Source organism: Neoarthrinium moseri (genome assembly GCF_022829205.1).
Source record: "Neoarthrinium moseri strain CBS 164.80 chromosome Unknown scaffold28_Wmoseri_CBS_16480, whole genome shotgun sequence".
Taxonomy (NCBI): domain Eukaryota; kingdom Fungi; phylum Ascomycota; class Sordariomycetes; order Amphisphaeriales; family Apiosporaceae; genus Neoarthrinium; species Neoarthrinium moseri.
Genome location: NW_026055142.1, coordinates 195,769 through 212,791, shown reverse-complemented (window position 1 = coordinate 212,791; position 17,023 = coordinate 195,769). Strand labels below are relative to the sequence as shown.

Genomic DNA, 17,023 nt, shown 5'->3' with positions numbered 1-17,023 from the left:
TCCCAATGCTGTCCCATTTTTTGTGTCATAGATACATACAGCCGATGACCCGTGAGGTGCGATGCAAGAAATACGTGACGATTCTGGAAATGCCATGCCCGTGTGCCGTGCTGGTCCACCACCAAATCTAGACCCTCTCCCTTCGTGTTGCAAAACAAAGGGGACACCAGGCTCGCGGTCGTCCTAAGAAAACCCCTTAAAGCATCTTGTATCTTACATGGACTCGTCCGTCCACCGCAGTAGAGCTCACGCTCGCTTCCATTTCCCTTCGCCCAGGAACGAATCCCTGCCGGTTGCAGAAGAGCTTCTGGTCCCTCGTGCCACGCTCTCTCGCCTCGCTCATTTATTTCCTGCCGGTGGCGTTGTCGAACTCCTTGACCACGGTGTCGACGATGCTGTCTTCCTCGCCCGTCTTTCCGTTGCCGTTCTCGCCCGCCCCCTGGCGCTGCTGCTGTTGCTGACCGTTGACCATCTTCTCGGCCATGGAGCGGCTCTGGGCCTCGCCGACCTTGCCGTAGACGCTCAGGCCGGTGGCGATCATGCCGCCGAGGTCGCCGACGTTGCCGGGGACGACGACGGCGGTGCTCTCGCGGGCCAGCTTGCCGAAGGCGTCGACGTACTTCTCGGCGACGCTGAGGCTGACGGCACCCTGGGCGGCACCACCGCCCTGCTGGATGGAGCCGGCAATGGCGTCGATGCCGGCGGCGCTGGCGCGGGCCTTGAGCAGGATGGCCTCGGCCTCACCCGAGGCGTTGTTGATCTTCTCGGCACGCATGGCCTCCGAGGCCAGAATAACACTCTGCTTCTTTCCCTCAGCGATATTGATGGCGCTCTGGCGCTGGCCCTCGGACTCGAGGATCTCGGCGCGCTTGCTGCGCTCGGCCGTGACCTGGCGGTGCATGGCCTCGACGACGGGGGCGGGCGCGTGGATGTCGCGGATCTCGTAGCGCAAGCACGAGGTGCCCCAGGCCTGGGCGGCCTCGTTGATGGCGGCCGTGATGTTGGTGTTGAGGGCGGCGCGCTCCTTGAGCACGTGGTCGAGCGTCAGCTGGCCGATCTCGGATCGCATCGTCGTCTGCGCCAGTTGCGAGATGGCGTACTCGGCGTCTTCCACACCGTAGCTATTGGGTGACATTGCACGTTAGCTGGGAGTGCCTCTGGGTACGTCTCGTCATGGTGGCTAGCCAATTGGGCATGCTCGTCGTACTCCCTCTCGGGCAGTAAGATGTGTAGCTCAGTTCCACAAGAGACAGCCGGGCGCAGGTAGCGAAGAGGAAGGAAGAGAGTAAAGTGCCGCTGAAGCATTGGAACTCACCTGGCCTTGTACGCATCAAATACCCGCGTGTACAGCACGCCGTCCAGCTCCAGGGTCACATTGTCCGCTGTGATGGCGCTCTGGCTGGGGATCTCGATGGCGACTTCCTTCAGGCTGCGGACGTAGGCGATGCGGTCGATGAAGGGCACCAGGATGGCGAGGCCGGGTTCGAGGATACGGTTGAACTTTCCCATGCGCTCGACGATCCAGGCCGTCTGCTGGGGCACGAAGCGGATGATGGTGTTGGCGGGCAGCGACGGGCGCTGGAAGTAGGACGGCGGCAGCGAGCCTCCGCCCAGGCCGCCGAGCGAGGAGCCGCCGCCGGGCGAGACAGGCAGCGGGTTGCGCGTCGAGGTCTGGAAGCGGCGGCTCTGGCTGCTGGGGGCGGCGGCGACCTTCGGCTGCCTCGGGCATGTCGTCGACGCCGGAGAAGACTGCTGCTGTGAGGCGACGAGACCACGCCGGAGGGCGGGTGCGAGCAGAGACCGCTCGGCCTGGCGGGCGAGCGACATGGCTTGCTGCTTGCTGCTTGGTGCGTGCGGTTGGGAAGCCGGCCGGTGTATTCTCTGGAGGGCTGCGACGCTCGACTTGCGGCCGATCGAGGGCTTCGACTTGTAGCGAGGCGAGGCGACGCGACGGGCACGGGGGGTGAGGATGAGCGGTTGACGTCAAGTGGTGTGTGACTTTGGTCTCTCTCGTTCGTTCGATGGAATACCGACTGCGCTGTGGGCCGCCTGGTGGCTTGGTCTCGGCCTGGAGCTCAGTGGTTCCGGACTTTTTGGTGGAGACGCTGGGGGAGCTTTCCACTAAGAAGCTCCAACGTGACCCGAGAGCTCCAACTGAAGCTCGGAGCTTATAGCGAGCTAGCTGACCCTGGTCCCCCTACGCTCTCGTGCCCCTCGGTTAATGAGTATCGGATGGCCATGGCCTCTGTGTTTCTTCCGCGTACGCCTTTGCTTGCTTATGGCCTACGGGTTTTGTGTGTATTGATATACATATATCAGCCCGTATAATCCAAAGAGATCTTCGGGTATTCGTTCTCGCGGCACGATCCACTACGCACTACGTGCAAAACTTTAAAAAAAAAGCCCACGGGGAGGGGAGTCCGGTCCAAATGGCGAGATGACGCCGGACAATCCAATTGTCATTGGGCTACATCGGGCCAGAAACTGCTATTCAGTTGCTGCTATACTCACGTAGTTTTCTTCCACCAATGTATCGGCCCAGACTGGATCACTGTCTTCACAAAACCTTCAAGATCAGACAGACCACAAATTCTAGTTGGCCGTTGATACCACCGGGTGGAACTTGACAAACAGCTTGGGCTTCCTCCAGAGCGCGTATAGCTTACACTCGTCGTTCCAGTCACCCAGGTGTTTCGACTCGAGCTCAAAGTCGAACGCGAACACGATCTTGGCCACGATTATCCTCAATTCGAGGTAGGCCAAGTTGAGGCCCAGGCAGCCTCGGGAGCCCGTTGAGAAGGGCTGGCTGGCTCTCTTATCGTCGTGATATCCTTCGCCAATCCACCTCTCGGGCCGGAATGCCTCTGGGTCGTGCCAGTAGCGAGGGTCTCTGGCCATTTCGTAGTTGCCGTTCGTCACGATAACGCCGGCAGGGACATAGTGTCCATCAACGACAGCACCAGGTGAATGGCGTGGCAAGCCGCTCCCGACAGGCGGAGACAGTCTCAGCCCTTCTTCGATCACACCGTGCACATACTTTAGGCCAGCTGCCGAGTCGCCGGTGATCTCATCCATGGCCTTGAACCTCCCGCGAACCTCCTTTTGTACTTCGGCCAGGCATGCTGGGTTGCGCAGAAGATAATAGGTTATCGCGCTCAGCGCCGTCGCTGTCGTCTCGGAGCCCGCCAGGATGAGGACTCTGGCCTGAGCCGCAATCTCGGTCTCCGTAATCGTTCCCTTCCGGATCATGTGGCCGAAGAAATCCTCCTTACCAGGCCGCAGATCGGGTCCCAGCTGCATTCTCTTCAACGCCTTGTCGTGTGAGAGCTGCGTGTGTATCTGCAACTTCTCCCCCGAGCCCTTCGGTACCAGGAACGACTCGACATACTTGAGCAGGGGCACTCTTTTTATCACTTGCTGTACCAGCATGTACTGTGTAGCATCAAATATCTGTGCGATCCAAAAGTGCGTTTTGGCGTCGGCAACCGCGTTGAACGACTCGCCAAAGGCAAGATCCCCTATCGCTGCGTATTAGCCAGACCTGGATCCCTAGGGACTTTCATATCCTTTGGAGACAAACCAATGATGTCGAACGTGAGCCAATTATACGCCTCTGTGGCCTCGATGGCCTTCTTCCCAGCCGAGCCGAGCCGCGTGAGCTGTTTGACAAATAAATCAACGTATTGCTGCACGACATCTTCCTGGTCACGGAGTGCCTTCGCGCTGAAGGCGTGCGACAACGCCTTCCGCTGTCGCGCACTGCAACATTGCATGTCAGCGTTCTTGCCACCAAGTCCGTCTACAGCGGCATCTGGCTCCAGAGAGGGCGGTATCTGGAGCTCCAAACTCGCCGAAGAGGGCAGAAAAGGACTCGCAACTGTAGACATACTGTACCACTGGGTCCCGCACCGTATTGATGCGGGGCGCACCTAGATCGTAGAACTCGGTCTTGAGAAATCGCCCTTCGGCGCGGCTCTTGCTCCCCGCGTGGCCGTAGATGTCGAAGTACGACTGCACGCTGGAGAAGGACAGCTCATTGGGCGCAATACGCACCACATCGCCGTACTTGCGGTGCACATCCAGCATGATCTGGGCGCCGCGACCGCTTGTGAACATCCATGCCCACCACGCCTGGGATCCGGGCTTCGGTCAGTCTGCGCAGACATAGGTTGGTAAGAGCGGGGCTCACATCTGAGAGGGCAGCCAGCTTAGGGCCCGGGAACTTGGCTAGAGGGTGAAGGTAAAGTATGTAGATACATCTTCCCAAGAGGTAGAGGCCGGACTGGAGTCTGTCGTTAGCACGCGGATCGTCACTCTCATATGGCGTGGCGGCTTACTGTGGCGATAGCTGCTCCTACCACCTGCAGGGGCGTGATGCTAGCGATACTCAACATCGTGATTGCTCAAAGGTATATATCGATTATCGCACCCAAAGTCAGCGCGATCTTGTCATGACTTCTTGGCTTTTCTTACTACTGTCTATATAAGTCAGAACTACCGTACGTCCGTCCTTTTGCTATCATGCCGCTAGCGCTCCATCTTCCCCTCCTTGGCTCAATACCACGACGAACTCCACAGTTCTTAAGCGATCTTGCCTCTCACTTGATTAAACTACATATAGCAGTTGCAGCAGGCAGGATGGTGTCAACCGGGGTCCCGAACAACCCTCTTACTGGCCAGTACCATGCGGCCCGAGTCCACTCGCCCGCATAAACAGGCCATTGCATAGTCAAGCATTTCAGCACGAGCATGGCAGCTCCATAGTACAACGGGCCGCCGAATCCGTGGCTCGCACGGACACGGATGATGTGATTAAAGAAGTGACGATCCGGTCGTTGATGCTCTGCTGGACGCCAATGGGAGGGTGCTGATTTCAATTACAGATATCACCTTGTTTAAGATGCCTCGACCTCTGGTTTGTGTGAGAATGTGCTACATACACAGAGTTTTGCCCCTATGCCGTCTGTCGAGTACTTGGAACGTCGCGGTGGGGGACGTGGGAGGTAACGATTATGACCCCGCATGCCGGCAGTCTGCATGCGAGCTATCGTACCATTGAAGTTTCCAAGAAGTCGGTCACATCCAGTTCCTGTGGTGCACATTCGTCCCCGTGCTTCGTGGCACGCGTTGATGCGCGTATGTATGTACAAACAGTCCTCAGGACTAGGGGCAGATCGCCGGCAATAGGCTTTCGTAAACTTTGGTTGATACACCAATGCTGCCCGAGTCGGGCAAGCTCTTTTTCGAACTTCGCCTAGCCATATGTGACAGCTCTCAACGTGGCACTACTATTTACCAATCTCTCGGGGCTTTCTAAGACCCTGAGGGTCACAATGCAATTGCCCTGGCTAGAGATGGGCGCAACGACATTCCTTAGGAATTGGTCACAGGTGATAGGGGATCATCGATAGCCTGCGCCGTCCTCAGGCCGACATGGGAGTTACCTGCTTAAGGAGATTCTTTCACCTCCACACCATTCACGCATGCATAAATCCGCATCGAACCCGGGTGTTGTATGTAACATATCTTATAGACCGATGAAACTTCTTTGGAAATTACGAGCGAGTCAACTCCACTATCATGCCTCCCCTGTCGTCTTGCCATGCTGGCTCACTCTCTTGCAAAACCCAAAACGACGACTCAGTCAAGGATAGGGACACAGACGTTCTCATCGTTACATCTGAGGTGAGGGCAGCAAATGAACGGTGAAGCATCTCCACATGACTCTCCCGAAGGATGGCAGACGAACTATTACACGCATCAGCGACCGTGTCATCAAGATGATCTGTCTATGGGGAGGTAGATACGTACATCACTGTCTCTGCCGTCAAGCTGGCCGGGAGCCGCCACGGCGAAAGCGACAAAAGTAAAAATGGTAGTAATAACGAACTTCATCTTGAAGGCTGTTAGTCGTTGCTGGCAAGTTCAGTTCGAGATAAATAAAGTCAGGTTGTGTGTTTATGGCTTAACCCGAATACTGGGAGTCTTGGCGCATTTTATAGTCACTCGGTAGCATGATCGCCATTTTTTTTTTTTTCGGATCTGAGGTGATTGAAGGAATAACAAGTTGCAAGTCAGATGCCAATTCAGGTATATTTTTACATAATTCTTCAAGGCATTGTCTTTGCATATTGAACTACCTCATTCGATTCGTCAAGCTCCGACGGCCGTTGTGGCGTAGGACCTTCCTTCGCCGCCAGTCAGCTTACCCTCCGAATAGTACACCCGAGTCATCATTTCTCACGTCAAAGTCTCGAGACTTAGCCAATAATAGGAGATTTCTTGGCAGTCGGACGCGTACTTGACACCGTGGTCATTGCTGGCCAGCCAACACTGTAGGTTCAATAAGCATATGACGCAAGCATCGCCTTGCTAGGATCCGAGATTTCAAAAACATGCCCAGACTCGGGATATCATATTATTTTTCAGCATTATTCTTCTCTTTGTACGTGAAGTGCCAGATCTCTTGGTTTGTTCAGTATAGAAGAGCTCTGTTACTGAGAACTTCGGCAGTGAAATGGTTCCGGCCTACATGTTCTGGGATAGGATATTAGCATAGTTTCACATGTACAGCATGATTCATATGACTTGATCAACAGAATTTTGGGTGAATTTATAGATATGACGTTAAAAGTTGCGTCTATTACATAACATGGCTAGAGGGTTGATCAAGGCCCAATATAAGTCCGAACCCCCAATACCTCCCAAGCCAAGTTAAGCATGCTAGCATGTGATACACCATTTCTCATCATCCTGAAAATCGCTACAAGTATTATGGTAAGGTCGGTTTTTGTTTTGTATAAATGCAGCTTTGCAGTAAAGAATCTCATTGGCGGTGATCACGGTGAACAATCAGAGCCATGTTCACGCGACACAGCACAGTCTGCCTACTTCTGCATGAATGTATTCCCTGTTTCATGGATGAAACCATATCATATTTATTAATAGTTCCCATAGTTATTTTCAGAATTTTTAATCCCACACTTTACAGCTATATAAAGCTACTAACACTCTATTTTGGTCTCCTACTTAAGCTAACACAAGTAGGCTTGAAGCTCATGTCGATACTGAATTAGAACTGTTCGAATACAGGTTCACTTTAGTGGTAGTTGTTTCTGTACGTCCACACTTGGCACTCAGTTGAAGCTGTTTAAGTGATGCGTGAAACGGGTCCAACGGGTCGGCATGACTCATTGCCGCTAAGCCTACATGCCCACAGACGCTAACTGGCGGAAGATACACCCTTCCACCATGTTCGTAGAAGCATTGTGCGTCTGGTAACTTTCACTTCACGCTGCTCACGCAACGGAACCAATGGCAACTTATACGCTCCCATCTTCCGCTTCTTACAGGTGCCTAGACCGCTTCAGCATAATTACAGAGTCTACGGGGCTGGAGGACGTGGACGGACTCGTACCATTCTGGGTGATCTTGGAGACCTTGTTGAAAAATCCGGTGTCAATCCCAACTCAGTTGATCGAGTTGCTGGATACAATAGCAGTCTCACTGAGGCAAAGCTCTGGACCTGCAGGAGATTTCGGGCTCCTCAGGGACTTCCTTTCTTCTCATCATGAGGTGTTCTTTGGAGAATGTTGGCCGTCAATCGTCGAGGCAGCTCTGGAGATGCCGCTCCTGTTCCCGCAAGGTCGCTTGCCACTTCTCCAAAGGGGAGTATCCACGCAACACTTGTCTCTGACGAAGAAACAAGTTTCTTGTCTTGTTGCGCACCAATTCCTGTGCACGCTACCCCAGCCTCAGTGGCGAGATGAATGCTACGATTTCAGTATATGGTACAGCAATCACCAAAGACACCCACAGGCCTGCAGGATCTACCTGACGTCGATAATGGAGTATTTCAAGACACTTCGAGATGACATAGTCCTATCTCTATCTTTGAGCGAGAACTGGGAAGTCTCCTATCACCTCCATGCAGGAGCTTCGTTGGAGCTGCCGCGACTTGACTGCAGGTTGTGTCCTGTGGAGGTGGCACTGGTGGATAACTACGACACAACTCCTGACTCTCTTGGTCTACCTGATGGCGCTGCTGTTGTTTCGGCTAATAAGTTCATCGGTTTCGGTCAATCGGCAACCCAAGAAGAGATTCATGTCGGTGTCACACCCGAAGCCTGTCCTGCTGTTCTGTTCACTCCTCCGCTGGAAGATGATCAGATTCTGGTTGTGAAAGGGGCGAGCGCAATACTGAATGTAGTGGGACAACGTCGAAACTTGTGGATCGGAGAAATCCTACCCAGGCAACTAGACGCGAGTATATGGCAGGAGAGGGCAATGCTCTTCATGGACGCGCTGGAGCTTGACTTGGCGTCGGACGAAGACGGCTTGCCGGATCTCAGATCTGAGTGCATCGACAGGGAGCTACGCAAGGCCTACCTTTCATTCTACTCCGGCCGATACCACAATGTAATCAGTCCTTTCTGGGGCTGTGGTGCTTTCGGTGGCGACCCAGGCGTCAAAATGCTCCTTTTATGGTGCGCAGCATCCTTAGCGCAAACGAGCCTAAAGATTGTATGCGATGAGCAGTTACATGGGACAGGAAGAGACCTGATGAAGGCCATTGGGATCCTTCGAGAGCAATGTGGAACGGTAGATGGGGTGCTTAGGGTGGTAAGATCGATGCCAAAGCATCTAAAGCGGCTCGAGACGCTCTCCTGGATCATCAGTGAGTGGACCTCATAACGAGTCACATTCAACGAGACAGTTCAAGTCACGCGCATATTGAACTGCAATGAAACCAAGCTCTCCATAGGATCGCCGTGGAGAAGGTATAATTTACATGAAGATCAAATATATACATTGAAAACCTGAGTTTGACCATCTTCTATCCGAATGAAATTTTGCTTCCAGACGTCCTCACCCCGACATCTCTCTCTTTTGGCGTACGTAATTCAACATTATTCCAACAGACATCAGCCAGTGCGTGTACCTGCTCGCAGATTGCGAGTTCCCAGTCTTGACAACGTAATGGATCGGCACGGAAGCAATCAGGAGTCCAGCGTCGTTTGCAGACACTGATCAATCATGAATGATACAGTCCCCAGCCCGTCGCATAACTTGTCGCCGCATTAATCTCCTCAGGACAGGACATCTCACCTGACGTGCCGACTTTTCCAGAAGACGGCTTGTTTCCGCATTGCGAGATGCTGTCCTTGATGAGGTCGCCAACGTCCTGCCACCCTATCCGCACAGCGATGCTGGTGCCGCTGTCTATGGTACTCGCGCCGAACATGCAAGTTCCGTACGAGACCACCGGGAAATAGCAGGTGAACTGGCCCTTGCTATCGGGGTTGCACTCCGACCTGCCGAAATAGGCATTGTTGGCCTGGGCAAGACTGTACACCTGATCCATAATCACCTGGCAGTCGCTTATGAGCGGGGAGTTGTTGGAACCCTCATTGAAGATGTTGCTAGCGCCGCACCACCCAGCGGCGGCTGCACTTGGGTTGCTCTGGCGCTTGATGGTGGTGGTGGTTGTTGTCTCTGCATTGCTCGTCCAAGTCCCGTATATCCTGACGCCGCTTTCTAGTTCTGTATAGCCATTCGTGGATGAGGTGATTTGAGCCAAGCTGCTCGATGCGACAGAGCGAGGGCCTAAGGAGAGTGCTGTCGAAAAGGTGGCCTGAAGCGAGAGGAGGCCGCAGGCCCAAGTTGGTATCAGGTCCCTCATGATTACGGGGCGCGCTGGGGCTTCCACTCAAATACAGGCGGTCAATTGACTTGACAGAGTATTCAGGTGCAGAACAGCCTGCGCGAGCACTAAAACAAGAAAAGGCGCAGAAATACCAGCTGCCACACTATAGCGATGTCGTGTGAAGTAGAATGGGCAAATTGGGAACTCGAAAGAGTAAACGATCTTCATGATTTTTCTATTCAACCAGTTGGCCCTCCCAAGAGATACCAAGCTGGGCATTCCAAGGACTGTGAGTCCACGAACCCAGATCTAGACTCCCCACATGCCAATTAATTTCCGCTGACCGGGGTAGCGATGCCTATCTCGATAGTCTGCCCATCGACGGTGTAGCCCGCCCAATCGCAGCGAGCCCACAGCCTAAAAATAGCTGACTTGGCAATTTTACCGTACTTTCTTTTCCTTTGGGGAAATGCCCGTAGGACAAAGCAGACCGGCAGCCCGGGTCGAATTAGGAAGCCCTCTGTCTTTGGCCAAAATTACGTCCCGCGCTACGTTCTTGGGACAAGGCTCGGTTACCTAGAAGCGACAGAGTGGTTGGGACAGGGGAGCGGGCTCGGATGTTACGCCAGCACATGTGCCTTGTGCCTACATATGTCCGGGCCTCTGGGGACAGAATTCAGCTTTCATGCACATTGCTGATGGGGGACTCTGGACCTGGCCGTTTTGAACAACATGCAGGAATTAGTTGGGGCAGTATAGCCACCAAGACTAGGGATCAACGTAGTATTCGTTCAAATCTTTGCAGGCACTATGCACCGCTATTCGCGTACCGAACGGATTCTAGCGTAAGAACCTGCAGCCCATCACACATACACTAAGCACACAAATACGACCTAAACCAACGATTGAGCGCCATGCTCGGCTTTGAATATCGATCATCGAGGCTTTGTCATGCTTACGTTCAAGCGTCTTCATTGAACAGGGGAGCGAATATCCTGTCGTACTTCTGTCGCCAACGGGTAGCTATGTGCCCATGTTAACTTGGCGACATTTGGTAGCGCCTCAATTCAATTTTCCAATAATACTGAATATGGTATGAATCTGGCCACTGGATATTTACTCGGCTTACCCCGGGCTATGTTGTAGGCATATCACAGGAAGCGCGAGGTTTTATCCTCTGGTGTCAAGATACAGTTTTTCAGCCTTGATATCGACCTGGATGAGTGTCGATTTTTATTGTATCGCGTGTGAAGCCAATGGTTCCGACTAGATATATCGGACGATAATCACGCTATGACAATGGGCGATGCGAAAACATATTAGTAGGCTAGTCTTGATCAGCAACTGCCTTCTTTCTTATTATTATCGAAAGTATACTACATAGTTTTCCATGGACAAAAACGGAAAATGGTGTCCAAACATGAATTGCGTTAAAAATGGTCAGCCTGGTGTGGCTTTCATCATTCGCAAAGACTAGTAGGAACGTTTCAATGTCTTATTTCAAGTAGCCACCAACCCCAGATTTATGCAGTTCTGACGAATGAACCGGCTCGACAAATGAAACTACACGAGTCAAACTGCCATGACCATTGGAGCCTCGGAGTTAGCAACAAATCTCTTCGGACAAATCTAGACCAATGCACTGTACTTGACACCTTGAAGACAACGCATGTGAACGGTTGCTCGCTCTATCGGAAGCTACGACCTCATAATGACGATTGTCTGGAATTTGTAGGTTTCAACTGGCAATTGTATCATACCCACTGGACATACGCTTTGCTGTTTTTATATGAAGACCTCGCGGCCATATTTAGCAATACTGGACAAAGGTAAGCCAAATCAGAAGTATGCATAGAAGATACTTAGACCACATCTCCGCTACATAATGTTTTCCGCACCCCAGTGCCTGAGACTTCACTTCTTTGCAGTCTGGCCGATCCTCTTGAAATACCTCAGGGTCAGTCCAGCTGGGACTATGAGTTTATCGTTCAAGAATCCGAAGATAATGCCATATTAACGAAGCCAGTCAGCGGGTCAATATTACAATACCCAACCGGGCTCTGGCTATCAGAATGTTGGTCGTATCTCCGAGTATTCTGATGCTGTTCTTAGGCGCAGATTACGAATACAGCGCTTGGTCCCGGTATGCGTAGTGACAGTTAACCGTATGCATGGCTATTGACCTACCGGTAAGTCATTCAATACTACAATGGCTCCGGTTTTGAATTCATCTCCTTTGCGGCAAGGAAAGCTCTCGAATATCGTGGGATCGTATTGTTGAACGCATTTTATTACACAAGAGTGGATTGAATCTAGTATGTATTTGTGCTCTTTCTATTACCGTGTCCCGATGCCACAAGACAGTGATCATAGCTGAATGCACTTGGTATGAGCGAAGCATTACAGCTTCAACGATGAGTAGTGCTATAATCTAAACAAAAATGCTTTTATAATATCACCAATATGCTATCCAGGGTAATTTTTCACCGCCATGCCACTATGCGTATACTTTTGCACACAATTTACAACTTGGACAGCTTCTTCTGAGGGCCAGCACAGAAGACCGAGTCGACGATCTCGTCAGAACGGTTGGCCAACACAGACAGAAGGGTATCGCTCAACTGTTAACAGGTTAGTTAATGATCATCAATTGAGGTTGGTATGCATGCTTACGCCGTGAGTGCCCTCATTACAGCCTTGCAGCCAAATGCCTGAACCCGGTGCGACTTTCCCAGATGCAAACTGCACGCTGTAATCACGAGAAACCTTCACATTTCTCTGCTCAACGCCCGATCGCTTGGTCTTGATATCAAGCTGCACCTCATCGGCAGCTGGCCCGCTGCTAGAATCACCCGCTTGCTTGGGGAGCAGGCTGGCAATTCCATCGTCCATCATAGTCAAATGGGCCTTCCTCTGATAGCCGGTTGCGGCGATGATGAGATCCACCTCCAGGGTGTCCTCAGCTGTCTCGGAGACGACGTTGACAGTATCCTTGTTGGCAGCGTCACGCAGAGAACGCACCCGCAGGCGGAGTTTCTCTCCCTCCGATTCGGCTCCAACAATGTCAGTGGCTCCGAGGATACGATGCGGCCACTTGCGCTCGTCGGTACCAAGCTCACGACGTTGCTCATACATGCGCTCATACAAATGCTCAATAAGCTCTAGTCGTACAACGCCGTAATTTGTAGCACGAGCATCAGCAATCAGGGCTTTCCTATAAGCCGTTGATCTAGGGTATAAAGAATCCACAAAAGATGGGTTGAAGATTGAGTTGACACTAGTCACCCGTTAGCAAACCATTTACCCGATAATAACGCCATTCATGGTTATGTACTTACAAAGGAGAATCGTCACTTGGTTTCAAGAATTCACCTCTCATGACCAGGTACGTGCGCGAGTTGGGATATAACGTTTGAACGTTGTTGAAGATTTCAGCAGCACTCTGCCCACCACCGATGACTGCGACGCGGTAGGAAGCATCTCGCTTGCTCAGTATCTTGGGCACCAAATGCGCATACTGAGATGAGTGTATTACGCGGGGATGGTTTGCAGGCAGCGACTTGGGAATGCTTGGTTGGCCACCGATTGCAAGCAAGACGTTCTTTGCTCGAAATTTGGATAGGCCGCTAGTCTTGATATTCCTTGACGTGACGGTGAATTGCGACACCGGATTTCCGCCTTGAGTGGTAGGAACCGGTGACACTGCGACAGCCTCTTGCCCGTAGTGGATAACATCTCCGAAATGGTTCGCGCACCACCGCAGGTATTCCTCATATTCTGACCTGGCCGGAAGGAATGTGCTCAAGTTGGTGAAATCAATCAGGCGATTTCGCTGGTGAAGGAAATTCAAAAAGGTGAAGTGGGATCGAGGGTCGCGCAACGTTGCCATGTCCTTGATGAAGGATATTTGCATTTTGGCCCCCGGCAAAAGCATACCCGCATGCCAGGCGAACTGTGGTTGCTTCTCCAGGAACAGGACCTTTGGTGCCCGCGACTTGGACAATTTGCCGTTCTCAATCGCATCATGAAGAGCAACAGCGATCGCAAGACTTGCGGGGCCAAATCCTACACACACAAGGTCGTAGACTTCTTCCGCAGGCGTCGCTCGCAGGTGCGATTGCTGAACGGCTTTTGCGGGGGGGCCGTCAATGTGGCTGCCGACAAGGCTATGAGGTTGCATGTTGTACTTCGACTCGCCCGGTCATGCGCGTGGCAAATAGAGCAAACTGGTGTAGGCCCACTAACGAGGATATTGCGGTACTGGTGACGTTTACCTTCTAGGTCCGCAGGTGGATATCAGCGTAAGATGGAGTGTGAAAAAGGCAAGAGAGCTTTAAGGAGGGCCAGTTGTCCCTCTGCCAGATGAAGTCTCAGGCAGTGAAGGAGGAGAGTCGTCACTTTTGAATACACCAGGACACGGCCACCCATAAATAAGGTCACGGCCGTGCATACGTTGGGTTCAAGGTTGTCCCACTAGACATGGCACCCTTCATGAGGACCCGTCTTCAATTTAGGAAACGTGCCATAACACGACCCAGCGACTGCTTCACCCCGTCCAAGGGCCAGTGGAACCCTGCATAGCGTGGGAAGCATTTTCAGTGAAGCTGGGCCGAAAGTAACGCTTGTCTCAGAGTGATAGCGCGGCATGGTGAACACAGGAGCAAGTAAGTATAGCAAATGTATCGCTACCTCGGCCGACTGGGACAGATGGCAGCTTGGGTAGAGCCGGCAGAACAATGAATCATCCAATCAACCACGGCTGCGGGCAGGCCTGAACGGGCAACCCGCCTGAACGGTGGTCGAGGAATTAGCGTGCGTCCCTTGCGGTACTTGGTGTGAACTTGGTGAGAGTTTCCGCCTCCTCTTAGCTGCATCATGGTTTCTTGACGGGTACAAGCGCCAGTCAGTCTGTTTCGTCGGTAGCCAAGCTCGGTTTTGGTCGCTAACCGAAGCCCCGAAGAAGTATTTGCCAGCTTTCGCTCGTCGGCCGGCTGATGTGGCAATGAGATGAGATGGTGCCTTTGCTTCCATGCAGGAGAAACGCATCAAGTGGGGTTTGGGGGTCCCCATTCTTAGCGACATCGGCGTTATCTGATGAATCTGATAAGATTGATCTGCATTAGCAGCATTAGGCTAACGGCATGTGCTCCTTGGAGCTTGCCATCTTTTGCTTGGACAACCGGCCAATCCTTGGTTTTTGCGATATTTAGGACCAAGGATTTACCCAATTGCCGCTTGACGCCTCGGGTTTACGTGCCTGGCCTCCATCGCAATGCATAGCAGGTAGGTAATAGCTTCACCTTAGCCGGATATTAGCGATTAAGCTGGGCAGGTAAGGTCAGGGCAGGCTGCAAAGCGCACACTGCCACAAAGAGTTCACGGTCTTGGGGCCACGGCCGACACATTCTCGCTTGGAGAGCTAGTGTCATGCATCCCTTGCTTGTGAATAGAGTTCTCCGAGATGCACTATTCCCTGGGCGCCATCGAGTTCCAGGTGGCGTAGGTTTGGGTCAGACTCGTATCACAAATTCTCGGTGCCAGATGTATACAGTTATGCCCATGCTTACTGACAGCGAGACGGCAACTTGATACCGGAGAACAAGGAAGCCAACTTGACAACGAATAGGCCCGAACGCTCCTACAGGCAAGGCTTTGTGATGACTGGCGGACAACATTGGGACTTTTAATTAGTCCGGTGCTATTACACAAAAGTGACGAGAAAGCTATGAGTCCACCGACGTCAGCCTAGTTTGCCGAGACGCAACTTTGCCCATAGCTTTCTAATTCTGTCCCTGCAGGACCCTCGTACAGTTGCTCAGGGGTTTACGGCCTTGGCCAACGAGTCTGCAGTAGGACCAGGGCACAGCACAGCAAGAACGACCCTGGGAACCTGGGACCCAAATGTTTGGAGATCCAAGATGGGCTAGACGACCCGAGTACCAATGTATCAAGCTCCGAATTTGATATCTTCTGGCATGTTGCTTCGGTCTGGTAACACTCAACCCATAGATTGAAATGGGAGCATGGAGAGTCGTGTACCTACATATCGGGCGTACCCGGGACGCCTCAGGAATGGGATTCTGCATCCTGCACCGATGGGGGAGAAAATTTTTCACTGAACGTGAGAAAGGCAGAAGAAGCCGCTAGCAATGGGCCTCTTATGTCAAGAACCTGGAGCATCTGACGATGCGATCCACATTAATAAGCAGGGCGATTGGATGCAGAATTTTATCTGATGATCAGATAAGATTATCTGGTCGAATCCAGGCTACCGACCGCCTTGGCATGCCGGGGTCCTGGAGGAGATCGGAGCCCCGCTTGCCCGCAAGATCGTGAAGCGTTTCGGAAACGGGAAGGTCGAACTCCTCCTCACCGCGGTCTACGGCCAGAAAAACGTACGAGGCTTCTTCTCCTGGGTTCAGACTCGCAACAGTCTTCAGCTCATCGGCAGAGAATGCAGGGGCATGGCTCTCACAATGGGGACAGAACACGGTGAATGGCAAAGAGCTCCGAGGTGCCCATGGGTGCAACTCCAGGGCGGGTCCGACTTGTCGCTGATGATCCCCGCACCGGTCATTGTCGTGATGGGCTCCAAGCGATTTAGTACCTCCAGCGCATGCCCTCCTACATACCTAGTCTGGGCCAGATGGATCTCGGCGGCGTGGGCAGAAATTCGCTCTTTTCGGGGTCGGAGTTACAAAAGTCGGCTCGGGATTCGTATGTGCCTGTCTGGACTCTGGCGTGGTGATATCCAAAAGTGCGCGTGCCGTCTGATGATGAACGACCAGCTCGAATGGGCCCAGCAAATGCAACCCACCTCGAGCGACAGGTGCCAGATTCAAGACCGGCAGGCCAGGAAAGCAAGATGTTCTGGCACTGATACATGCATAAAGGCGCATTGCTCTAAGTCAGGCTGGCCACAAAGCGTGTCGCTTCTTCGTCTCCGGTGGCTCTCGGCCTCGCGGTGCTCCCCACGCGCTGCCAACCCACATCTTACTGAATCAATGACGTAAACAGCAAGCAATCCCGCCCACGTTACTGCGTAACGGCGACCCGAAGTCTGAGGTAGGCCCGTTTGGCATGTGCAATGAAGAACCCACCACGGAAAAAGGCGCACATTGGTTGCGCCAACCAGCCTGTCACACGCGGCCTCAGTGTGCCCGACGAGGCGCTACTGTACCTCAGGCAGAAGAATATCAACGATGTCTTGCAGTGGCATCGGAGGTGCCTCGTGTGCTGCAGGCTTGCAGGATAAGGTTCTACCCAGCACCCACACTAAGGTATCCAGATTGAGGGCACTTCTGTCTGCTGCACGGAAGCAGCTCATTGGCAGACAACAGCTTAGCATTGGTGTTGGTGTTGGCACTCTGGTGGGCT

At 52.7% G+C, this 17,023-nt stretch overlaps 6 protein-coding genes across 6 annotated transcripts; 1 reads left to right on the top strand and 5 right to left on the bottom strand.

Annotated features, from left to right (window-relative positions):
* Positions 1-343: 343 nt before the first annotated feature.
* On the bottom strand, positions 344-1,827 carry JN550_007359 (uncharacterized protein; the record flags this gene model as incomplete). Its single annotated transcript, XM_049319200.1, has 2 exons — positions 344-1,121; positions 1,316-1,827. The coding sequence occupies 2 exons, from the start codon at positions 1,825-1,827 to the stop codon at positions 344-346; spliced, it is 1,290 nt and encodes a 429-aa protein (XP_049170641.1).
* Positions 1,828-2,592: 765 nt separating this feature from the next.
* Positions 2,593-4,394, bottom strand: JN550_007358 (uncharacterized protein; the record flags this gene model as incomplete). Its single annotated transcript, XM_049319199.1, has 5 exons — positions 2,593-3,518; positions 3,581-3,759; positions 3,890-4,131; positions 4,190-4,282; positions 4,338-4,394. The coding sequence occupies 5 exons, from the start codon at positions 4,392-4,394 to the stop codon at positions 2,593-2,595; spliced, it is 1,497 nt and encodes a 498-aa protein (XP_049170640.1).
* A 2,857-nt stretch (positions 4,395-7,251) lies between these two features.
* JN550_007357 (uncharacterized protein) lies at positions 7,252-8,694 on the top strand (the record flags this gene model as incomplete). The annotated part of the gene is made up of 2 exons (XM_049319198.1): positions 7,252-7,277; positions 7,353-8,694. 2 exons carry the CDS (start codon positions 7,252-7,254, stop codon positions 8,692-8,694), a joined length of 1,368 nt encoding a protein of 455 aa, XP_049170639.1.
* A 340-nt stretch (positions 8,695-9,034) lies between these two features.
* Positions 9,035-9,682, bottom strand: JN550_007356 (uncharacterized protein; the record flags this gene model as incomplete). The annotated part of the gene is made up of 1 exon (XM_049319197.1): positions 9,035-9,682. One exon carries the CDS (start codon positions 9,680-9,682, stop codon positions 9,035-9,037), a length of 648 nt encoding a protein of 215 aa, XP_049170638.1.
* Positions 9,683-12,168: 2,486 nt separating this feature from the next.
* Positions 12,169-13,826, bottom strand: JN550_007355 (uncharacterized protein; the record flags this gene model as incomplete). Its single annotated transcript, XM_049319196.1, has 3 exons — positions 12,169-12,267; positions 12,320-12,923; positions 12,985-13,826. The coding sequence occupies 3 exons, from the start codon at positions 13,824-13,826 to the stop codon at positions 12,169-12,171; spliced, it is 1,545 nt and encodes a 514-aa protein (XP_049170637.1).
* A 2,059-nt stretch (positions 13,827-15,885) lies between these two features.
* Positions 15,886-16,531, bottom strand: JN550_007354 (uncharacterized protein; the record flags this gene model as incomplete). Its single annotated transcript, XM_049319195.1, has 2 exons — positions 15,886-16,235; positions 16,279-16,531. 2 exons carry the CDS (start codon positions 16,529-16,531, stop codon positions 15,886-15,888), a joined length of 603 nt encoding a protein of 200 aa, XP_049170636.1.
* Positions 16,532-17,023: the final 492 nt, after the last annotated feature.